The sequence below is a fragment of the Saccopteryx bilineata genome, chromosome 3, assembly GCF_036850765.1.
Source record: "Saccopteryx bilineata isolate mSacBil1 chromosome 3, mSacBil1_pri_phased_curated, whole genome shotgun sequence".
Classification (NCBI taxonomy): domain Eukaryota; kingdom Metazoa; phylum Chordata; class Mammalia; order Chiroptera; family Emballonuridae; genus Saccopteryx; species Saccopteryx bilineata.
The window spans coordinates 103,334,987-103,360,280 of NC_089492.1; the positions used below are offsets into that span (position 1 = coordinate 103,334,987).

The 25,294-nt window shown below is 48.3% G+C and overlaps 1 protein-coding gene across 2 annotated transcripts in view; it reads left to right on the top strand.

Moving 5' to 3' along the window:
- The window catches only part of TTC7A (tetratricopeptide repeat domain 7A), a 133,905-nt gene that overhangs the window by 1,076 nt on the left and 107,535 nt on the right, over nt 1-25,294 (top strand). For both annotated transcript variants that reach the window (XM_066267061.1, XM_066267062.1), the window contains exons 2-3: nt 7,891-8,054; nt 13,966-14,134. In XM_066267061.1, coding sequence (XP_066123158.1) covers nt 7,891-8,054; nt 13,966-14,134 — 333 coding nt within the window. The remainder of the gene's footprint in view (nt 1-7,890; nt 8,055-13,965; nt 14,135-25,294) is intronic.

The window sequence follows — 25,294 nt, forward strand, 5'->3', positions numbered from 1 at the left end:
TGGAGCAGTGCAGAACCCTGTGGAAGGGAGCAAATAAAAACAGATATAAAGAGTTTCAAAGACTGCCTGTGGCAGGCTCTGTGGGGGAGAATGAATGATAATAGTAATAGCTAAACACTTACTTATCTAGCAGTCACTGTATGCAAGACATTGTCCTAGGCATTTTAATCAACTCATTAATTCCTCCCAGCAGCCCCATGAAGCAAGTACTCTTGTTTGCCCCACTTACAGATAAGGACACTGAGGCACAGGGAGAAGTTAAGTAACTTGATCATCCAGCTGATAAATGGTGGAATGGGGATTTCAACCCAGGTTTCTTAGTACATCCTTTTTAACCATTTGCACTCTTACTTCTCAAAGATGTATAGCACAAAACCCCAGCCTAAAGAGTTGTGAAAAAGGATGGGGAGGCAGGTAGGTGGTCAGAGGGCAATTTTGTGTTAGATTGTCGAGCTCAGAGGAAGGGGAGAAGGTTTCAGGAAGAAGCAGAATGTGTACTGACCTGTGGTGTTGGGAGGGGCAGTGTTTCTACTCAGTGAGGAGGAAGGAGAGAAGGACACTGAGAGAGGCCAGGTGACAGGGATGGAGGAGTTGCGATGAACCTTTGAGGTAGGTCTAAAGCGTCACAGTGAAGAGCAGTGGCCAGAGCATATATGGGGAAAGTTGATGAGGCCCCCTTTTCAGGACAAAATAGATAAGTTGCAGGTTCCCCTCTGTACCCTGTGTGGAGTTATATCATGGGGTGAGTCTGGTGATGGTAAGAATGGGAAGTGACCCACACAGAGGGCATTAAGACCTGGGAGAGATGTGGGAATCTGAGTCAGAATGGCCCTGCAGAGAAACATACTGCAACTAAGACAGGAACAGGGCCTCCTCGAGTCCATGTAGAGCTGTATTTCCTAAGCTATTCTTCAGAGGTCTCAAGGACATTGAGTAGTTAATTTATTGGTACCCCAGGAAGGAAGGATTTAGAGAGCCACACAAGTTAAGAAATTGGACCTAGTGGATTAAATATCATTAAACAGACTTTTTAAAACTGCAGGACTTCTCAGGGCCTTTCATAATGTTTGCCTGTATGTGATATAAAAGCCAAGGTTAGAGTATAAATACCACATTTCTCAAACTTACCTTACCCTATTCTATGAAGCATTATTGGGAAACACTGGTATGACATTGTTTATAAAGTGCTGTCTCTCTATATTTTTTTTCCACTTTTCTAAACAACCCTGTGGGGAAGGCAGTAATTATTGTCCCCATTTTAAACACAGGGACACCAAGACTCAGAGAGATCACGCAATGTTTATGTGGCAGAGCATGTACCCAAGCTTGAGGCCCTGCTACCACTACTAGTGACAGAGTGGGGTGCATGGAGCCTGGCCTGGCTTCAGTATGGGAACTACCAGCCAAGAGAGATCGAGGGATGGTGGGGGGTCTCTCCTGCCAACTTTTGGGTTTGGTTCGGTGAGTGATTTCCCCCGACTGTTAAATCCAAATACACTATTCCAAAATGCCCCCACACACAAGCAAGGAAAACAAGTGACTCCCAAAGTCCATATGTGTAGCATGTTTTTGTTTTTTTATTCTTGATTGACTGCTATTTTGCTTCTCTCTCCAAGGGGTTCTTGATCACTCAGGGGACTGAGAACCTGTTTTCTGGAGGGTACTGGCGCTGACCTACCTGCAAACCAGGAAGGAGATTCTTAAACTCCCACCTGGCCTGTTAGATAGATTTATAGTCAGTGACCGGAAGCTTCAACAGTTATATAATTTGGGAGAAGGAAGGTACTGAGGGGGAAGCCAAACCCCAGTTGAACCCCATTTTGCAGAGTGAGTTCCTGAGGCCCTGCTGTATCTGTGAGATTTCCTTCAGGAACTAAAAATCCCAGAGCATGGATTTTACTGCCGGGAGTAGGAGGCAGGGACCAAGCTGGGGGCCCCTCTGTTGGGAGTGACAGACCGGGAGATGCTCCCTCAGAAGGGGCCCCTACCCCCTTTTCCTGTCTGGGGAGGCTGTTCCTTGCCACCGACCCAGGGGGAAGGTGGTTGCTACTTTTGCACATTTACTTTCAAACTCATATCCGGCTTAGATTTGGTCAGGATGAAGCAGGGGAACCCCAGAGAACAACTGTTTGTGGTGGGGTTGGTTCATGCAAAAACAGAGAGCCCGTGCAGGTGGCTAAAGAAAAAGAACACTTCATTATGAAAAATTTCCAAGACACCAAAAAAGTAAAGAGAATGAATCTCATGTGTCCAACATCAGCGTCCTTGATTATGAACTCACGAGCAATCTTGTTTGAGCTATTTCTTCCCCCATTCCCCCCTCGCACTGCAATATTTCAGCATGTGGTTATTAAATAAGAACTCTTGAAAAGTATCATTGCCATACCATTCTCCACACCCCCCCACACAAAAATTTAATGACTACATGTTACAGTTCACTTGTTAAAGTCAGGATCCAAATAAGGCCACACAGTGCATTTGGTTAATAGATTGGGTCTCTCTTTTTCCCTCCAACATTTTACTACGAAGATCTCAGACAGCAAAGTTGAAAGAATTTTGCAGCAAATATCTATATACTCACCTCCCTGATTCTGATATTCTATTACTATACTTGCTATGTCACATGTCTGCCCCTCTCTCTATCCATCTTGAGTCTCTCCTAATCTGTATGCACACACACCCATCTTTTTTTTTTAACCCGAAGATTTTTCCGAGTGTTTCTTCAGGTGAAGTTAGCGGGGATATTTGAGGCAGGTGTTTCGACCTCTTCTTCCTCTCTGGATGGGTGGAAGGTCCCAACCCTCTGCAGTCCTGAGAGGTGAGCAGCTGCAGAGACTGCTGTGTCCCCATTTGACCCAGTGAGGAAGGGCTTGGTCTGAACTCTGAGCCCGCTGGCTGGACCCACGTTTCTGGACAGCGAATTGGCAGGTCGTGGAAAGGTGAAAACTGTCCTGTAAGTGTGGGTGCGGGGAGGAGGCAGGTGTCCTAGAAATGGGTCTCTGTAATGTGGCACCCTAAGAAAGGCCTGGACATGGGTGGGAGCAGAAAGGAAGCTAGCTGCCAAAGGCCTTCACAACAAGGTGGGTGGGCAGACTGGGTAGCCACTAAGTGGTGTCCTCACTGGGGTCTGGGCTGGGCTGCCAGAAGCAGCACTCAGGCTCCTGGAGCTTATCTGTCAGGAAGGCTTCCTGCTGCCCTGGGAGGGGAGAAGCTGGGACACTTATCCCAGACTGGCTACGGGGGAGATTTTGGACAACATGATAAAAAGCAATTTGCTTTACCTTTAGAGAAAGACAGGAAAGCCTCTGTCCACCTGGATTCTTATTTACCAACTGAAATCTAGAACTTTTTTTTTTTTTTTTAAAGATTTTATTTATTTTAGAGAGGGAGGGGAGGAGCAGAAAGCATCAACTCCCATATGTGCCTTGACTGGGCAAGCCCAGGGTTTCGAACCGGCGACCTCAGCGTTCCAGGTCGACGCTTTATCCACTGCGCCACCACAGGTCAGGCCGAAATCTAGAACTTTTGATTGCAGAATATCCTTCAGTTCCATAGACTGGCCAGTTGTGAACAGTCGATGGAAAGAAAGGGGGAAAAGAAGGGGAAGAGTGGCTGGCTCAGGGAGAAGAAGTGAGCAAGAAAGTAAAGGGAGTGAATTCACAACACCTACTGAGTGTCTCCTAAGTCAGAGAGATTGAGTTGGGGAGGGGGTGAAGAGGAGGGCAAAAAGGCTCAGGAGCCTGACCTGGCGGTGGCACAGTGGCTAGAGCATTGGACTGGGACGCAGAGGGTCCAGGTTCGAGACCCCGAGGTTGCCAGCTTGAGCGCGGGCTCATCTGGTTTGAGCAAAAGCTCACCAGCTTGGACCCAAGGTCGCTGGCTTGAGCAAGGGGTCACTACATGAACAACTAAGGTGCCGCAACGAAGATTTGATGCTTCTCATCTCTCTCCCTTCCTGTCTATCTGTCCCTATCTGTCCCTCTGTCTGTCTTTCTCTATCTCTGTCACACACACACACACACACACACACACACACACACACGGCTCAGGAGAAGGACCTGAAATATTTACAAAATAGTCTGAAATTCATAGGTATACTACAGTGAGGACAGTTCTTATTCCTGCCCTTGGAATTACTACTCACTTTTAACCTACTATTTACAGCTCTTAGACTATTCTTTATTTCTAAGCTACCAGAAGCTCTACACTGCATGGAATGCAAGAGAGACAAACTATTGTATATTATTGTTACAGGCTGTGACCATAACAATACTGCTTATCTTTATTATTATCTATAAAATGGGAATAATATCTACCTTTTAGGGCTGTGCTAATTCAATGATACTATATAATAAAGTACTTGGCACTGAATAGACCCTCAACAAATATTAGTCCCCCTTTCTTTTTAAAAGGCACTCATGTAGTTTAGAGCAGTGCTTCTCAAGCGATCTGTGAAGGACCTGTTTTGTATTCTTGAATTCCCAATCTGATGTGCTCTGATACTTGCATAAGATACACAAACTTTTACCCCTCCTCTCAGTTTTTTCATTATTTGATTCAACAGATCCAAAATCGTTCTGTCACGTTATTACCAACCTTTGTGAATGTGTACTCTAAATTTCTGCGCTTACCTTCAGGGACTGGATCACACTCATAGATCTACCTGTTCCAGTCCACGGGCCACAGTTTGAGCATCAAGTGTTCAGAGAACACTCCCATTATTTTGAGGAGTGGTGCGTGCCCTGGGGAGTATTTCAAGATTGAGGGTTGCCTGGAAGAAAGCTGGTTTCGCTAGGCACTAAGAAAAAACTGAGCCAGTGAACCGTGGGGAACTCTGGGCCTGGCAGTTGGGTGGCAGAGGTGGGGCCAGGTGGCGGGATGGGTCTGCTGCTGTGAACTGGGTGGAGTGCTACTGTTCTCAGCCTAAGTGTACTGGAGGGCGGGGACCAGCTGGGGAGGTGGAGCCTGGGAAGGGGTGGTTCCTTGCCAGAAGCCGGTTCCTAACCCCACCCCTAGTATTACAGAGGCAAACAGGTGATGAGAAGAGCAATTTGCTTGGAGACCCACCCTTGGGCTGCTGCTCAGACACCTGCTTCTGAGCGTCCCACCCCTCCTTCTGGCTGAAATTTGGAAATGAAAAAGAGTCCCAGCCCTGGCCGGTTGGTTCAGTGGTAGAGCGTCAGCCTGGTGTGCAGGAGTCCCGGGTTTGATTCCCGGCCAGGGCACACAGGAGAAGCGCCCATCTGCTTCTCCACCCCTCCTCCTCTCCTTCCTCTCTGTCTCTGTCTTCCCCTCCCATAGCCAAGGCTCCATTGGAGCAAAGTTGGCCAGGGCGCTGAGGATGGCTTTATGGCCTTTGCCTCAGGCGCTAGAATGGCTCTGGTTGTAACAGAGCGGTACCCCAGATGGGCAGAGCATTGCCCCCTGGTGGGCATGCTGGGTGGATCCTGGTCGGGAGCATGCGGGAGTCTGACTGCCTCCCTGTTTCCAACTTCAGAAAAATACAATACAAAAAAGAAAAAAAGAGAAGAAGAAAATGAGTCCCTTCTGGGGTTGATGTGACTGCTTAATACATCCACATGAGTCAACTTCCAAAGGTACCCACAGTCAAGAGTGAGCAGCCTCCCTCCATGTCTGCCCCCTTTCCCTATAACCCTGCAAGGTTATTACATGTTATGTATGCTTTACATATTTTTATGCGTGCATAAACACACAGTGGCCCATTATGTCCACTGTGTGGACTCTGCCTATTTCTCAATTTATTTTGGAGTGCATTCCATAATAGCATGCTCATTCCTTTTTATGACAGCGTGGTATTCCTTTTTATGGATGTACCATGCTTTAATCAGCCTCCTGGTGATGGACATACAGGTTGTCTCTAACTTTCTGCTATTACAAAGAACGCTGCAGGAGTGACCTTGTATGCAAGTTGCTTCATACATTTGCAAGGACATCTGTTGGAGCAGAATTGCTGAGTCCATGGGAATGTACAAAAATAATTTTGATAGTTGTTGCTAAATTGCCCTTTATAGAAGTGTCCTGCCAACTTCTACTCTACCAGCGATGGATGATAATTTGAACCAGGTACTTGTCTCACCATTTCCTCCAAAAGTTAATTTTAGAAATCGTGACGTAGGTATAGCAAAGGATCTGCTAGAAGGCTATGCCGTTTTCAGAGGGAGGGAAAATTTTCTGTGGCTGTACTGTGGGATCTGGGCTTTGGGACACTCTCTGCATGGACTCTCCCTCCCATACAGATGGAGAGGCTTCCTCAGAGGCATGCAGCTTGGGACCAGTGGCTTTGTGTTGTGAGCAAACTGCGGTGGTCATGAGAGTGTGGAGTTAGTGGCATAACTGGATAGGTCTGAGAATGCCTTCCTGGCAGGAGAAAGAGCTCTATGAGGAGATGGGTCCACACACACATTCCTGGAAACATTCTGGATTGGCACATAGCCCCCTGAGCCTTATGGCTTCCTCCTGGGGTAGTGGAGAGGATCCGATTCACTGGGCAGCTATTTGTGTGTAGTAAGGGGTTTCCTCACCTGTTTCATCATTTTGTAATCTTCAAGGGCGCAGAGGGAAGACTGGTGACATTGAGCCCCAGGCTGCCTCGGGATTGTAGGTAGAACCCCAGCCATCCCAGGGCCAGAGTGGCTGGGAGGAATGGAGGAGGACTGATGTCTTAAGTAAAGTGGTCAGTTTACAATTCTTATCTCCAGTAGGCACATGGCAAGGTTGTAACATTTCTCCAAAACAGACAAGGAAAAGGTCCTTAAGGCCAGACACAGCATTTTCCAGGGCCTGGCTCGTGCTTCATCCTCTTTCTAGTTGGAAGAGTGCAGAATGGATTCTTCCTGGGAGTCCTGCTCCGGACGGGCTGTCATCAACCGGTGGGGCAGGCAGGAGTAGGAGGAAAACCCATGAAAGGTGCTCCTGGTCTTGTATTTCCAATATTCTGCAAACAGCTATTTCTCATTAATGATGTGGGTTAGGCAGCTGGTAATTCACCTGTCTTTCTAATATGAAAGGGCACCTATATTGAGTGGTGGGCCTGGTCCTTGCCCTGGTTGAAGGTGAAGGGCAATGAGCCAGTCGCATTAAGCACAGCCACCCAAGGCTATCAAATATCAAAGCACACTTGACCTTGGCCCTACACACTGAACACCTGAATCCCAGCCCAACCCAAGTAGTCTTTGCTATAGGCAGCGGGAGTATGGTGGTCACAAGATTGGAGTTTTCAGTGTGGTGGGGAAGACGGCAAATTAAGCAAGCAGTATAAATTCACCTGCTAGGTGGTGAAGTCTGCAGATCAGCTAACATATGTGAGAGAATTCCAGAAAGTGCTGGTACTAAACCTGTTCAAGGATTTGCCTTATTGCAGAAGTGAATCTGCTTCCCACCTTAATGGTGGCTAGGTTCTCCCCGGGTCATGTTAAATAAAATTCCTTCATACTGGAGAAAACCAAGTAGGGTTATGTGGAAATTAGGAAAATGTGTTATTGAATTGCTTCATACATTTTTCTTCTTTGGTCACTTGGAGAAATTCCTTGTTGGTTTTAAGAACTTAGTACGCACAATGCGGCATGGGTGTGACTTTGTCCCTCATTTTAAATTCTGGGACTTTGTCCCAAGTCCTAGGAACTCTGCCTCCTCAACCACTGAACTACAGAAAATAAACCCATATGGGCAATTGGTGCTGGTACAGTAGTGGAATACCTCCTTTGTTATTTTATTTTTAAGGCTGCTTAAGTTTATGGAAACTGTTTTTATTGATTTCTCGGACCTGGGCCGTGCATACACCTGGTTCGGGTAGTTGGGTTGGTACAAGGACTGTGGACTTGTGCCAATCTCCACATTTGCCATGTTCAGGGGATCTGCCCTGTTTTTCAGAGGACTTTGGAAAGTTGCTCCTGGCTGAGGCCCTCTTGGAGCAGTGTCTGAAAGAGAACAATGCCAAGATAAAAGACTCCATCCCTCTGCTGGAGAAGAGTGAGCCGAAGATGAATGAAGCCAGGAACTATCTGAGTAGTATTCTCAACCAGGGGAGGCTGTCGGTAAGTTGTCAGCGCCCCAGGCTGGGGTTCCCTTTCTTCTCTTGCCTCCTATCCGCTGTCAACCTCCTGGGTCATGTGGTCACCTGAGCAGCAAGTGTCTCTTAAGGTTGGCTTTGTGCTGTTTAGTACAGTAGCCACTAGCCACAGGTACACTTGAAATATGGCTTTTCCAGATTGAGATGTGCTATAGTTATAAAACATATACTGGATTTCAAAAACTTAGTACAAAACACAGACTGTAAAAGATAATTAATTCTTTTTTTTTCTTTTTTTGTGACAGAGACAGAGAAAGAGGCAGATAGGGACAGACAGACAGGAAGGGAGAGAGATGAGAAGCATCAATTCTTCATGGTGGCTCCTTAGTTGTTCATTGATTGCTTTCTCGTATTTGCCTTGACCCAGGGGCTACAGCAGAGCAAGTGACCCCTTGCTCAAGCCAACGACCTTGGGGTTCAAGCCAGCTATTTTTGGGCTCAAGCCAGTGACCATGGGATCATGTCTATGATTCCATGCTCAAGCCAGTGACCCCGCGCTCAAGCTAGTGGGCCCATGCTCAATCTGGCGACCTCAGGGTTTCAAGCCTGAGTCCTCTGCATCCCAGTCTGACATTCTATCCACTGTGCCACTGCCTGGTCAGGCAGATCATTAATTCTTGACATTGATTACATATTCAGATGATAATATCTTGGGTAAATTGTGTTAAATAAAGTGTTATTAAAATTAATTTTACCTATTTATACCTTTTTTAATGTGATTAGAATATTTAAATTACACATGTGCTTAAGTTATATTTCTATTAATTCCTGGTTGACCTTGTATGTCAACCAGGTCCTGGGTCCTGGTCCTGGGTGCTCTTTGGGAGTTTCAGGCAAATAAAACCTCAGTGAGCCCAAGATCTAGTTGGAAACAGGCATATATGCAGAGCTGACTAGCGACGGAAGAGCTCAATAGCAGGGTGAGCTAGTTTAAGTCCAAAGGCATTTATTGACCACCTACTGTATACAAGGCACCGAGGAGAGGTATAATAGAAAGTATAGTCACAGCTTTCTCTAGATCTTTACTACTCAAAGCATGGTCCTCCCACCTATAGATTGGGCATGATCTGAAAGCTGGTTAGAAATGCAAAATCTGAATTAGAATCTGCATTTAACAAACTCTCTGGGTAATTTTTTGCACGTTAAAGTTTGAGACTGTCCTAGATTAAAGTGTATCCTGAACTATACAGTAAAGGTACTGGTATGTCATTAGAGACCCAAAGAAGATATGATTTTTCAAGAGATGGTCTAAAGTAATACGTTTATTGACCTAAACATTTGATGGCAACCAGCTTTGTGCAAGGCATTGTGTTGTGTACTTTGAGGGCAATAAAGATGAGTCCAGCATGGACCCTGTCCTCCGGGAGGTTGCAGGTCTACTAGGAAGTTAAATCTTATCATCACATGGTCCAGTGTGGACTGTGACACATGCCACAGGCATGATGTACATGCGGAGGCAAGTCCAAGAGGACACTCCTTGAGCTCAGGTAGGAGCCAGCTCGGGGATGGTAGTACTAGAATTGGACTCTGGGAGGAGGGCTGGACCTTGAAGGGGAAGGGAGATGGATATACAGAGATAAGACAGGGCATTCCAAGCTAAGGAAGCAGTGTGTGATCGAAGGGCACCTCTTACAAGAATTTCATTAAAATATGTCAGTTAGCAACCGTGAAAGGGAATGGTGAGTAATTAGGTTATAAGAGTATACTGGGCCTAGAGAATGGGGACTGGAACACCACACCAAGAAGTGTCCTGCTTTTTCTGTAAGCAGTGCAGGAAACGTGTTTTGGAAGTTTAAGGTTACTGCATTTAGACTCCTTGACAGGGATTATTGCAGCCCTGGGAGATTTTTTTATCGGATTAAAATAGCATGTCCTCTGACCTCTCGGGCCTTCCAGTTCCCCATCTGCCAGTTAAAAGGGTTAGATTTGATTGTTGTGTCCCAAGCTTTTCCCACTAAGACCCCTTTCAATTTTTTTTCTTTCTAATAGACTGCATTAAATATTTAAAAATTGTTTTGAAAATAGCCCTGGCCGGTTGGCTCAGTGGTAGAGCATCTGCCTGGCATGCAGGAGTCCCAGGTTCGATTCCCGGCCAGGGCACACAGGAGAAGCGCCCATCTGCTTCTCCACCCCTCCCCCTCTCCTTCCTCTCTGTCTCTCTCTTCCCCTCCGCAGCCAAGGCTCCATTGGAGCAAAGTTGACCCGAGCGCTGAGGATGGGTCTGTGGCCTCTGCCTCAGGTGCTAGAATGGCTCTGGTCGCAACAGAGCGACGCGCCAGATGGGCAGAGCATCGCCCCCTGGTGGGCATGCCGGGTGGATCCTGGTCGGGCGCATGTGGGAGTCTGTCTGACTGCCTCCCCATTTCTAACTTCAGAAAGAAAAAAAAAAAAGAAAAAAAAATTGTTTTGAAAATAAATATGACCCTTGCTTATGGTAATTTCAGTACATAAACAAGCCGTTTGAATAATAAATAACAGTCCGGGCTCTGCCACCCTTACCCCCCAGCCATTCCCTCTCCAGAGCTGGGCACTGGTCACCATTGGCTGTATGTCCCACACTTGTTTCTCTGTGTGTGAACAAACACCCGTACACACATAGAAAGCTTTCCCTGTTTACTGCAGTCATAGGGTATATATTTAGAAGTTGCTCTCTTGCACCGAGAACTTTACTTGGAGCCTTCTCCTTGCCAGTGCCTCCTTCTTTGTCCTGGCCGAAGAGTATACACATGTATTGTTGTGCAAACTGTTTTGTCTGCCACATCACATGTATTAAATACAAATTTTACCATGCTTTATTCATCAAAGACATACACAGGCACCGATAACATTGAGAAATTCCCTGTTATCCAGGCCAGAGCCAAACACTTGACGTTGATCTGGCAAAATAAGATATTAAAAGTAGTTTATGGGATGCTCTATCTCACCCCAAAGGCCAGAGTGTAGCTGGGGGAGGGGGTGATTTTTCCTGGCAGCAGATGAAATCCTAGGTGGAGTCCCACATCCTCTGAGTAACTGTGATGGGACGAGGAAAGTGGAGACGAGATGGGCCCAGAAGCACCTCCTCAGTGTAGTTTGAAATCTACTCTCCGTGACCGCAGAGGTCCTGCTCAGCTCAGTTCTGTGGAGGTCGGTGAAAACGAACCATTTGTCATAACTTACCCACTGAGCACCAGGCACTGCGCCATCTCATGGGTGCCTCATGGGAACCCTCTCAGTGGCATTACCTAGCATCCCCGTTTTCCAGGCGAAGAAACTGAGACCCAGGAGAGGTTAAGTGCGCAGCCAAGGACCACAGTAGCAGGTCCGGCATTGAACAGTCCTGTTCGTCTCTGCATCCCGAGTTCTCACGCTCTTTGCTACTTCTCGATGCTGTGTCCCTAAGTCCTGGAGTGGAGATAAAATAATGTCAGAGAGAGTTGGATGCACGTTAGTGATGATGGTGACACTTCTAGGTTTGCAAGTCCTGTATTGCCTCTGGGAAGTGTTTTTTCGTGTGTTCTCTCCTCTGACTTGGGTATTCACATGTGCTCATTCTTCCCTTTTTATTGACAGAGTGACAGTGAGGCAGAAAGACTGGGTGACATGCCTGCTCCACAGCAGACTTCCTACTTAGCATCCTTCCACTGGACCAAAGTCCTGGGGTTCCCTGACTATTGGATTGGCAGGCCAAGAACATTTCAAACTCAAGTGTGTGGGTCCCACAGAGTGTAGTCAACTTTCAATTCTGCCAAATAGGGACATTCAAAAAATAAAAGCAAAACCATACCATTTTCTGTCATCATCACTGTCATCCATAAAAGAAAATGCATCTTAACACCAAAATGCAAGACAAATATGCTTTCAGAATTAAGGGCAGCCTTTTAAATAGTATAAATTTAGCTTTATGAAACATTTGCCACATTGTCCTTGATTTTTTTCCCCAGCTTGGAAGAAGCTCTACTGTAAACTGTCATTGGTCCACCAGGAGCCACTGAGCTCCACCCTGTCATCATGCCCTGAAACTCGTCCTTCTGAGCTTAGCGGCTCTTTTCCCTGTTTATGGTAGAAGAGGATAATAATAATAATTACTCATGATGTGATTTATCTCGCTACTTTCTAAAGAAAAGTTCAAAGCTCTTTTCTGGACTTTGCCCTATTAATGCCATTGACATTGCTGTCATGGGAGGTGAGGAGTAGGAGTTAAGACCTCTCCCACACAATGGGAAAATAAGGCCATAAGGCGAGCAGGGAGGAAATGTGCCTTTGGCTTGAGACCAGTGGAGAGAATAGCAGAGATGATGCCCATTTTGGAGGGAGACCACGGACTGCATGCCCTGGGGGATGTGTGATCTATGGCCCTGGCCCAGAGTGGCCTATGGGGAGGCTAGCAAATGCCCTTGAAAAATTCAGCTTTTGAGAGTTCATGATAGTCAGCAAGTCAGGCTTGCAGGAGCCAAATCTGTCCTTTTTTTTTTTTTTTTTTTAAGATAGTGGGGATGGGGGACAGATAGGCTGGAAGGGAGAGAGATGAGAAACATCAATTCTTCGTTGTGGCATCTTAGTTGTTCATTGATTGCTTTCTCATATGTGCCTTCACTGAGGGGCCTCCAGCAGAGCGAGTGACCTCGTGCTCAGGCCAGTGACCTTTGGGCTCAAGCCCCAGTGAACAGGGGGGCATGTCTATGGTACCATGCTCAAGCCGGCGAGCCCACACTCAAGCCAGTGACCTTGGGATTTCGAACCTAGGTCCTCAGCATTCCAGGCCAAACCTCTATCCATTGTGCTACCTCCTGCTCAGGCCAAATCGGTCCATTTGAAAGAGGCATTGTAGGAATGCAGTAAAAGTGAGCTCCCTGGTAATCAGGGAGGCTTCCTGGAGGAGGTGGGCCTCTGAGCAAAGCCCCAAAGGATAGAAGAGGATCTGGATAGCTTGAGAAAAAGGGGAGACTGTTCCAGATAGGGGGCCTGTGTGAACAAAGGCAAAGGCAGAATGTGTATTTACAGACGCTGTGCTGTGCTCCATTTCTCTCAGTTTTGGCTTCTGAGAGGGCAGTAGATGGTGGGGAGTGCCGAAGGCTTCACCTGAGGTCTATCACATGTGACCCAGAGTCTGATCTGCCCACAGGGAGTCAGGGACACACCTTCCTGTGGTGACAGAGGCTGGGGTAGGGACAGTGCCCGGAGCCTGGCCGAAGGGTGGTGGGCCTGCTGAGCACAGAAATGGAGGCAGCAGGCTAGGGCAAGTAGCCTCAAAAGGTGCGAGATCCTGAAGCCAGGCCCAAGTCCAAGGCCATAACTCTTGGGCAGGGCCAACCAGACCACCTTGGGGCCCGAGAGTCCTTGTGTGGGGTGGAAATTTGGGCATAAGCAGCACTTGAAAAAGTAGGGCAAAAAGAACAGGTTTGAATTCCGGCACTTGATTGTGCACTTTTACTTGCTTCTGATAAGATGGGACAGGGGCCCAGCAGCCTTTGTCTCCCCATCTCTTCTATCCCACCCTGCTGGTGTGGCCGTCTCCCCACAGAGGCCCTGCTGTTGTGTGGGGCTTCAGCTTGAGGCCGTTCACTGCATGGGCTCTTTCCAAGGACTTTCATCTAATGCTGTATTGCCTGCAGTGTAACTAGGCGCTTAAGACACACATGTGAAACAGTGAGGGACTCCTTTCAGAATTTCAGTAAGAATGTCAATAAGAATTTTAATAAGTACCACAGACTGCAGGTGTGGAGAGAAGGGAGCCCTCGGCCTGTGCTCGAGGGTCAGGGAAGGCTTCACGGAGTAGGATGAGGTTACTGAGCAGTGTCTTAGGCAAGTTGTCGTGACTCAGTGAGAGGGTGTTCATCCTGCCTAGGCAGGGACTTTGGCACAGGAGCCTGCTAATGTGGTCCTTGTCCTTTCAGCCGCAGTACCTGTGTGAGGCCATGCTGATCCTGGGCAAGCTGCACTACGTGGAGGGCTCCTACCGAGACGCCATCAGCATGTATGCTCGTGCTGGGATCGACGACATGTCCGTGGAGAGCAAGCCCCTGTATCAGATGCGGCTGCTGGCAGAGGCCTTTGTCATCAAAGGTAGGTGTGAGCACCGGCTTTGCCCCCCACGCCCGTGCCCAGCGCATTACCCTCAGGGCCCCCTGTGCCAGGAGCAGGCAGCAGCTGCAGGGCAGCAGATGCTGGGTTGAGGGTGAGCCTGCCAGGCCAATGTCCAAGAAACATCACCCCTGGTGGTGCCCAGGTGCTGACCAGGCAGGTGCCCACCAGTGGTAGCTGGCTGATGGGGACAGCAGGCTGGAGCCCAGAAGACTCGGGTTCTCAACCTGGCTCTGTCAACAACTAGCTACCCTTATGTGTGCCTTTGGGCAGATTACCTCTTCACCTTTCTTAGCTGCAGTCGACTTTTTTATCAGATGGGGTTGTAATACCTGCCCTCCCAGGGTTACCATGACCAAGGGGAGTCAGTTGTGTAACCAGGTTGAGAAAGGCTAAAAAAATGTGTCATCCCATTGTCAGGCTGGTGCTGGTGGCCGACATTGGCTACAAGTCAGGTACTCGATGGTTTAGAGCAGTCTGTCACTTCTCAGAGTTGTTGGGTACTGCTGTGAGTGGCCCAGGGAGGCGGTGCCAGGACCCATTGATGGGCAGGTCAGAACCAGCTCCCAGGGCGAGGCATGTTCTGGTGGAGACCCAGGCACATAGGATCGGTGATATAGGAATTTCATTATATAGGGGGCTAGGGATGGCCCGACTGGGGTAACAGTGCCACTGAACTGGACCCTGACGGTGTTTCATGCCGGTAAAAGCTCTACCCCATACTTGGTGCTTCAGGCTCCTTCTTCCCTGGACCCTGAGCCCTGGGATCACAGCGCCTGTGGCATGGGCCTTGGTGACCCTGAGGCTCCGGAGCTCTTCTGCCCAGCAATCTGGAATTTTTGAACATTTCCCTATTTTAGCACAAACCAACCCCCAGAGAAAAGTCTAGAAATGCGTGTGGCCCTGTGGGATTTGGTGTCTGGCATTGGTAGAGTATTTGTCACCTTCTTGCCATCACAGATAGGAATGCTCTCCCATCTTATATATGAGAAAACTGAGGCCCGAAGGGGATATGCGCCTAGATGTTGACAGTGACATCTGTGCAGGGCACAGCCTTCTTCTTCCTAGTGGGTGGAGCTTCTTGAGTGTTGTTTGTCCACTGCTGGGGCCCTGGGACCCTTTCCCCATTGAGAGACTGTTCCCACCATCCCAGCAAACCTGCCGAGAGTGTCGCCCTGGACAGCCCCAGCCTGCAGGAGGCCAGGTGCCCATCTGGGGTGGTCCAGTCTGTGGACTCTCTTCCCTGTATGCCATCATCCCCTTCTCTGGGCCCCTGGCACAGGCCGGTCTTGGGGGTGATCCTTATTTGGCATTTGGGTCTTTTGGGCCTCTTGGAAACCACTTCTGCCATAGACTTCCCAAACCTAACACCTTTCCTTGGGGGTCCTTTCCAGCACTTTTTTTCCTGTAGAACTGGCTGGGTACCTACTGCTCCCTGTCTCCTGCTCTCTACTCTTTCCAGCACGCCTCCAGCTTCTTGGTGGTCAGAGGTCCGGCAGGGGAGGTAAGGAGCCGGGCGCCGTGGCGGGTGCTGCTCAGTCGTGGGTTGCGCCAGCTCTCTGCCCCTCACTGACTGCATGTGGCCTCCCACTTGCCTGCCTCCTCTCTTCCTGTCCCCCCTGTCCTGTCGCAGTGACTGCCCTGCTGCTCGGTATGCTGTGGTTCACCTGACCCTGCGTGTGCTTGAGACCATGCACGTGGCCTCCAGAGTGTGCATGCCGTTGCTTTTCCTAGGTTTGGGGGGACCCAGTGGGTCTCTCCATGTAGAGAGTAGGGGTTGGGGGTGGTTGATCATTGGTCCTGACTCCATTTGTGAGCAAGGGGTTTGTTTTAGTCAGTTTGGGCCCTCAGGAGGTGGGCGGGGCCCTGTCAGAGCCTGTGCTGTTGAAAGAAAAACTGCCTCTTCCTAGCTCCTGCTCCAGCCAGGTTGACTTGTCTGCCACTCAGTAAGAGGCCTGTCCGTGGCCAGCTGCTTCCAAGTCACTGTCGGCCCTGGGCAGAGCTGAGGGCCCTCTCCGTGCCTGTCAGAATCCTGTTCAGTCCTTCATTCTCCAAGTACTATTTTCCCGAGCCCCTCTGGTGCACCTGACTTCGGTGGTATACTCAGAAATGGAGTGTGGGCCCTTCCCTGTGGAAACTGAAGGTCTGATGGGGGAGAGAGGACAAGAATACCGCACATGTACCACCCAGGAGCTTGGTGGAAGTGCAGGCTCCCAGGCCAGGCCCTGCAGCCTGTTGGTGGCCAGGTGTTTGTCTCTCCAGCTTGTGTACTGCCTGTGACAGAGAAGCCCACCAGAGGGTGGTGGGGAGCAGCAGTTCTGGTTGCCTCTGAGATGGGTTTGTGCAGACAAGGAGGAGGCAGGGGATGCAGGAGCCCGGGATAGAAAGAGGCTCCTGGCACTTACTGCAGAGGCTGGGGGCCAGCCCTGAGGGACAGTGCCTTTGGGTTCCATCATCCTGTCCCTGAGGGTAGCCCAGAGGGGGCCCTAACTGGACTTTGTGGAAATAGGGGACGTTAGCCTATCCTGGCTTCCTTCGCCCTGAGCCGGATCTGCAGCCCCCAGCGCAGCCCCAGCCCCCAGCGCAGCCCCGTACCACTGTCCCGTGGGTCTGCTTGTGCAGAAGCCGCCCAGTACCGTGCTGTCAGCGGGCCAGCTCTCCAGGAAATTTGCTTTTATATGTTAGCATCACTCACCTTGGTTCAGAATGGGGAGCCTACCCCACTCCTACCCTTGTCCCCCGGCTCTGCAATGGCCCTGTTGTGACTTATGCCAGCCCCCTGCCCGAGCATGTCAGACCAGGGGATTGCCCTGGGAAAGGATATGTTCCCAGCCGATCCAAGTGCAGGCGATTGATGGTGCAGGCGATTGACGGTGCAGCCCACCACCGCTTCAGTTTGTTGGGGGAGGGGAGAATCTTCCATTTACTTTGTATTAAAAACAATCTAGAATAGTTTGGTTTCCAGATTCTCCTCAGAAGGCCTAAGTGTCGCTCACTCTCATAATAAAGTCCTTAGCAGAACCCTGCTCGCTTGACTGGGTGTGCTCATGGTTGTCAGCCCGCCTCACCACTGAACTGAGAGCCCCTCGAGCACAGGTGCTCATTTCTTCTGCGCCCCAGTATCCTCTCCCCCTCCTTCCTCCCCAGAGCCCCATACTACAGGCAGATGAGGTCTGTCCTAGCATGATGGACAAAGTTCTGTTCCTTCACCTTTTCTTGGGCCACTGCCCTCACACATAAATAACCCTAATATTCCTGTCAGACACAGACACAGCACAGTGCCTCCTTCACCAGGAGGCTCCCTTCGGTTGTTCAGCCTACAGCATACTCTCCCTCCAGTCTCATGTGGGCCTTGGCTCAGCACATCTCCCCAGTTGTATACAGGGCTGTCAGTATGTTCCTCCTGATTACAGTTGTACCCCTCAAGGCCCATCTCCCACAGAAAAAAGTAAAATTTGCCAGGAGCCGACTCAGCCAGTGCCTACCAGGGCCCCAAGAGGAACAGTTAAGGGCCCTCCCTGCGAAGGCGTCAGGCAGGTGAGCAAAGCCTGCCACGGTGTGCGGTGTGCAGGAGTGACATGGCTCTAGGAGAGCAGCTGCTCTGGGGGAGGAGCTGAGCTGCCCGAGGCAGAACTGATGAGTCATGAGCTACCTGGTGCCACTCTTTCCTGCCCAGTCTCTTCATCCACAGGCCATAGTGCCAGTGCAGTCTGCTGTGGGAAACACCAGGCCACGCAAGCACCCCAGACGTGACTGGTCTGCAGCTTATTAACGTGGCTGTGGCAGGCCGTGGACCTGCTGCCAGGCTGTGGGGCCCTGGCCGTGCGGCTGCGCCCGAGTCCTGTTCTGTGGGGAGCTCTACCTTGACACGCACGAGGGGGGTTTGTGACATCCCCTCTGGGGCCACAGCTCCTCGGCAGTCCACTTCCAAACAGGCCTGTCCCACCTGGGGTAGCCTTCTGAGTTGAGCGGTCTGAGGCCTCATTTGCCAAGACTGGGGTTTCTCTGCCTCAGCAGCTCCTGAGAGCTGATAATAAGCCTTTGGGTATGTGGCCCTGGATCATCTCCACAGATGAGAAACTGGAGCCAAAGACACGGACCCAGGGTCCGTGGATCTAGATCCAGGACTAGAGGTTCTGTCTCTCAGCAGTAGACCCCCAGGCTCCTGGCAGCATCCCGGCCCTCAGTATCATGGGTAACCCGTGGGCTAGGCTGGGGTTTCCATGCCCCTGCCCCCCGAGCTGCATCTGGTTGCCCAGAAGGGTGTGAGAACTGCAGCAGTGGGGGGCCTTGTGAGGTTTGGGGGATCAGGCCTTTCCCAGGCCCTAGTCCTAACTTCTGATAGGGCCTGGTCTTTCTGCTTCCTACCTTTAGAAAGAGTAGAGAATTTCCGACCCTGATTATCTGACTTGATCCTTAATCTTGAATTGTCCCCAGGGTAAAGGGGTCCTTAGCAAAGCTGGCCGTTCAGTGGGGTTGCTGGGAGGATGGGTTCTTCATAGGAAAATCAAGGTGCTGTTACCAAAATAGATGAAAGAGGTTCAAAGGGCAGAAGCTCAGAGCTGAGGCAGAACTGACTCACCCAGTTACACCAGTAGTAGCCAGGTCATAATTTGAACTTGGCTCTCTCTGACTCTGGCTTTTGGGCTCATCCAAGGAATACTGGTTTGCTTGGACTGCTGTGTTCTAGAGAGGGACGTGAGTGAGACAGCTAGTGTGGAGCCTTCCCAGGTGAGCTGGGAGGTGAACTTAAGGAGAAATCACTGGGAGTTGAGTGGGAGAGATGCATTCCAGGTTGAATCCAAAGGGAAGTGAAGGTGACTTGCTTAAATAAAGGTGGGGTGTAATTGCACCTTTCTGGAGCTGAGAGAGGGGTGCATGTAGGAGGGAGTGGGAAATAAGGGGGCATTGAAAGCCCGGCAGTAAGGCTCAGGATGTCCCTTGATGCTGCTGTTCTAGCACTGTGGCCCCAGGGAGCCCCACCATGGCTGCTGTGGCACAGCCTGTTTCCCCTAGACTAGGGCCCGCCTGCTAGTCAGCAGTGTCTGAGGATGTCTGGAGCAGAGGGGTCTGGGCTCTAGACCCTAGGACGAGCCTTTGTGGATCCAGGTTGACACGCTGCCCTCCTTTTTGTTGATCTGAGCCCTGAGGGTTACTCCCATCTCGGATGGACGTGCAGGATGCGTCAGGGCCTGCAGACATCTCAAACCTTTCCCAGTTCAGCCCCCAAAAGCCCTGGTGCCATTTTCCACCTCAGAGGCCTGTTCCATGGCGGAAGGCTTCCTTCTCTGTAAGCTTTCCCATGTCGCTTCCATTTCTGGCGCTAACTCAGTGTGGCTTGATTCCCTCCACCTCCCGCTGTGTCTCCAGTGTGAGTCCTGCCCCAGGACCAATCTGGGGCTGGCTGTGGCCCCACAGAGGAGCTGTGTTTCAGCCTCGCCAAGCCCTTTCCTTCCGCTCGCAGCTCAGCGCCAGGAGGGCCATAGTTCGTGCTCTGGGCAGGCTGGCCCTGTGCACCCGAAACACTGCAGTGAGATGCTACGTAAATTGTGAAGGTGCTGTGACAAGTAAAGATGTAAAGAACACCGAACAGCTGTGAGAATTATGATCTGCATTCTCTTCTCCTGGCCCCTCACGGTTAGTTTCTCTTTTTTGGCTCATTCAGCCAGTGCCACCCCAGCTGTTCTGCTCCCAGCTGGGATTTTGTGGCTTATTAAAACAAGAAAATAAAAGAGGCCCTGGCCGGTTGGCTCAGCGGTAGAGCGTCGGCCTGGCGTGTGGGGGACCCGGGTTCGATTCCCGGCCAGGGCACATAAGAGAAGCGCCCATCTGCTTCTCCACCCTTCCCCTCTCCTTCCTCTCTGTCTCTCTCTTCCCCTCCCGCAGCCAAGGCTCCATTGGAGCAAAGATGGCCTGGGCGCTGGGGATGGCTCCTTGGCCTCTGCCCCAGGCGCTAGGGTGGCTCTGGTCGTGGCAGAGCGATGCCCCGGAGGGGCAGAGCGTCGCCCCTGGTGGGCGTGCCGGGTGGATCCCGGTCAGGCGCATGCGGGAGTCTGTCTGACTGTCTCTCCCTGTTTCCAGCTTCAGAAAAATACCAAAAAAAAAAAAAAAGAAAAGAAAAGAAAGAATACTAGGTCTCCTCTAGGGCAGGATATGGTGACCAATTTGGGATTTGGTTTTTTGGTTGGTTTGTTTGTTTGTTAGTGGTGGTATGGCAGGAATTAGCTGTGTATTTTGGGTTCCTTCTCAAAGGAGCATGCTCTGTTTGCCCTGTGGGGAAGCAGGTCAGCACTTCTGGTTCTGTGGCCCTGGCCCTGGACTGGTCCATGGAGTGGAGCCTGGCTTCAGGTGGAGAGGCACGAGCAGGCCACTCTTGGGCATCTTGGAAGGAGGCAGGAGTGTTAATTGTGTGCACACCAACCTTCTTTGTGTGGCTTTCTGGGCTGCGGATACAAAATGGCAAGATGGTAAACAGAGTCACAGGAGAGATACAATAGGGCTGGGGGGGAAGCCGTTGGTGTGGTCTCCCCACATCTCCTGTCGGAAGCCCTGCCTTCCATTGTGGGAGGCCACCCCTGAGAGTCAGTGGGGTGTGGAGTGTGGACCCGGCTTTGAGGGGTGCATCTGAGACACTGGCTTCAGCACTAGGGTAAACAGCTATAAATAACTCAGCCATAGATACATGTGGGAAAGGTGAGCCACCGTGGGCTGGCCAGAAGCCAAAGATTTGGGAATCCCTGAGTGACCAGAGGGTAAGGAAAGACACCTAGAATCTCAGCTGAGAGGACAGACAGAACTGAAGACAAAGACCTGGGTCTAGTCTGGACTCAGTCACTTTTAGCTGTGTGGTGTTGGAAGGAATCTCTTCTCCCTGAATTAGATTTTCCATGTGTCATTCATTCCAAGGAAGGGCTAAACCCCTATCTAGGAGGTCAGTGTGAGGATGACTTGAAAACATTTTCTGAGAGCATACATTCTGCTTTTTGCTTTTTTTTTTTTTTTTTTTACAGAGACAGAGAGAGAGGGACAGATAGGGACAGACAGACAAGAAAGGAGAGAGGTGAGAAACATCAATTCTTTGTTGCAGCACCTTAATTATTCATTGATTGCTTTCTCATATGTGCCTTGACCCGTGGGCTACAGCAGACCAAGTAACCCCTTGCTCAAGTCAGCAACCATTGGGTCATGTCTTTGATCCCATTCTCAAGCCAGAGACCCTGTGCTCAAGCTGGCGAGCCTGCGCTCAAGCCGGCGACCTTGGGGTTTCAAACCTGGGTCCTTTGTGTCCCAATCTGATGCTCTAGCCACTGCGCCACCGCCTGATCAGGCATTCTACTCTTTATAGTATCATCTAATTGAATTTCCATGGACACACTATGAGGTGGGCATTGCTAATATGTAATCCCATTTTGTGTTTGGGGAAACTTCAAACTCTATAAACATTTTGAAATATATCCTTCCAATTTTTTTAAGTTCATATATTTTTTTAAACAAAAATAAGTTCATACAATCTTTTTTTTTTTCTTTTTTTTGTATTTTTCTGAAGCTGGAAATGGGGAGGCAGTCAGAGAGACTCCCGCATGCGCCCAACCAGGATCCACCCGGCACGCCCACCAGGGGGCGATGCTCTGCCCCTCCGGGCGTTGCTCTGTCTCGACCAGAGCCACTCTAGCACCTGGGGCAGAGGCCAGGGAGCCATCGCCCGGGTCAACTTTGCTCCAATGGAGCCTTGGCTGTGGGAGGGGAAGAGAGAGACAGAGAGGAAGGAGAGGGGGAGGGGTGGAGAAGCAGATGGGCGCCTCTCCTGTGTGCCCTGGCCAGGAATGAACCTGGGACTTACGCATGCCAGGCCGACTCTCTACCACTGAACCAACCGGCCAGGGCCTACAGTCATATTTTTTAAAGTTAATGTTTTTGTGAACCAGTTTCCAGTACACATCTGCATCACTACTTAAAGTGGTTTCATAGCAAGCATTTCATTGTAAGGATCTATTGTAATTTAGCAAACTTGTTCCCTGTTAATTGGACCTGTGTGTTAAATCTCTCTCTCTCTTTTTTTCCCATTATAAATACTGCTGCGTTGGATATCCTTGAGAATTTTTACATACATCATTAACTTTTTTAAAGTTAAATTCCAAGAAGTAGAGTTACATACTAGATGAAAGCATATGCATTTTTTGGAGACTCTTTATTTTGCAGAACTGAAAGCCCTTACCCATTAAATCACTCCTCATTCCCCGCTTCCCCTGCCCCTGGCAGCCACCGTTCCACTTTCTGTCTCTATGAGTTTGACTAATGTAGGAACTTCATAGAGAGTGGGATCATAGAGTATTTGTCTTTTTGTGACTGGCTTATTTCATATAGCATAATGTACTTAAGGTTCACCCATGTTGTCACATATGGCAGGATTTCATTCTTTTTTCTTTTTTCCACTTTAAATATCAGGTCAAATTTTATTTACAAGAAGAAATTTGCACCAATATCAATTTTATATCAAATTGTACCATTCGTTAATACAACAAATAAATTGACTATATCCATTTTATCAATTATACTATGAGAGTGAGGAAGTCTAAATCAAACCCAGCTACAAAAAAATTATAGCTTATTCATCAATTGCTCACATAGGATGAATAACAACAATTATAATTTATAATCCAATTACAATAATCTTAAACCTATTAATTTATAACACTCATTACATTCATGTTATTTCTATTTAGTTCAACATTATTGTTCTCATATACATGATATAAAATGCCCTTGATTACTACGTCTATTACCATTTTCATATTATCGTTAGGAGGCCTTTTCCTACTTTCAGGATTTCTACCCAAATAAATAATTATTCAAAAAATAACAAAAAGCAATCACATTGTTTTACCAACGTTAATAGCTGTTACAGCTCTACTTACTCTATACTTCTAAATACAATTGTCCTATTCCACATCATTAACTATATTTTCATTAGTAAATAACATAAAAATAAAATAACAATTCAAGAACATAAATAAATAATCCTCTGTACTCACTGATTGTAACATTACTCCTTTCCTTAAAATCTATATTATCAGGACTGGATTAAGAATGTGGGTTAATATAAATGAAAATCCTTCAAAGCTCTAAACAAATATAATTAATTTAATTCTTGAAAAATAAGGATTGTAAGACTTTATCATACATCTATTGAGTGCAAATCAATCATTCATTAAAAGCCATCATTGTATTTCAACTATGAGAATATTAATGACCAATATCGAAATCTCACCCACTAACCAAAATTATTAACAATTCAATAGATTCACTAGCCCCATCAAATACTTCATCATAATGAAACATTTGATTCCTCTTCAAAATTTGCTTAATTTAATAAATTCTAACAGCATTATTCTTAGTTGTTAGGCACAATTACCACCTTTTCCTGTGTTACCCACATCTGTTGGGATGTAAACTGTGGTTGAATTATCTGATATCTACACGCCAACTGAGAATCTATATTTTTTATCTGTTTATTCATTCACATAGGGCAAATCTTATACCTTTCTAAAAACATAAAACATCAGAATCATGTTACTTTTTATTTGAGTTGGGATGCTTTCATGGTGCTAAGCTCAATTCGGACAAGCTAGGCTCCAAGAAAAACTTAACTGGTTTCTGCTTCCTCCTAAGGCACTTACCATTGATTGCCCTTGATATTGAAATTTGGCTCAGGCGACTCAGACAACAGAAATTTCAGGCAATGATGAAAGGTAGAGGGATTTCTTATTACAGAAAAAGATAAATAACTGGTCTGTTTAGTCTGTTTAAATTGGAGTCAACCCATTAAAAGTATTTGGAAATGTTACTCAGTTTGGCAAGATTTGGGCCACAGACCTTTCTCAAGAGCTTGTGGATGTGTGAGCCATCACACTGAAGGTCAGTCACAGCCATATCCCTTCCACCAGGGCCCTATGGGAAGAGATATTGATCTAGACTGCTTGGGTGATCATTCCCAGATAAGGCATATCCATAGTTGTATAGGGAATGGAGGCCCAAGGAAGATCAGAGACACCCACACATATCTGCTAGAGATCATGAGGCTGAGAATCCCATGATAAATTCCACACAGAGATGACAGCCCCTCCAGGTCGTTTGATACCAGAAGGCTCAGGTGGTTCATAGTCCTAGACATCTGCGATGTTAGGACTCATGGGATGAGTGTTTGTAGGAGTTACTAGTAAAGGGGCCTCTTCCTCCTTCTCTGACATGATCTGCTTTAGTCCTTCTAGTGCAAGACTTGGCCAAGATTGTGGCTGCTGCTTCCTCCTTTCGGTGCACTGGTTCTTGAACCAGGTCTTTATTACTAACTCATCAAGTTGAATAGCTGAAGGAAGTTCTGCCATGGTAACCCAATGTGGGGTACATGATCTTTTCAAGCTAGGTTGTGTGGTACCAGTGAGCAGATATTGGCTTTTCTGATCCATTTGAGATAGAAGATTTATGGAGCAGGCCCTTAATCTTCCTACACACACATGCCCCTAAATCACCAGTGTGCTAGCCTCATCTCCTGACTACAAAGACAAGAGGTCAAACACTCAGATTTCACTAGCTTTTCAGTGTCTACCATGATGTCTTTTAGAAGTAGAGTTATCAGTGGTGTGTGTTTCTGACCTGCTGAGTTTTATCTGTGAGGATTTCCTTCTTTTTTAAGACTGAATAATATTCCATTGTATGGATATACCACATTTAGTTTATCCGTCCATCTACCAATGGATACTTGGGTTGCTTCTACCTTTTGGCTGTTATGAATAATGCTACTATGAATATGGCTGTACAAGTATCTTTTCTAGACCTTCCTTTTAATTCTTTAGGGTATATATCCAGAAGTGGAGTTGCTGGGTCAAATGGGCATTCTATTTTTAATTTTTTGAGGAACTGCCAGGCTGTTTTCCACAGCAGCTAAACCATTTTACATTCCCACCGTTGCCCACTTTTGCGTGTGGTTATGAGCCTGGCCTTGAGGCTTCGTCCCTAAGGGCTGAAGCAGTGACTCCAGTTCTTCCTCCTCCCACCCCCACAACCCAGCATTTTGAAACACTGGGCTTAGCCATCTTTGGGTACCTTCTGCTCTTGAATCAGCTTGGGTAGATGAGAGGGAGGGAG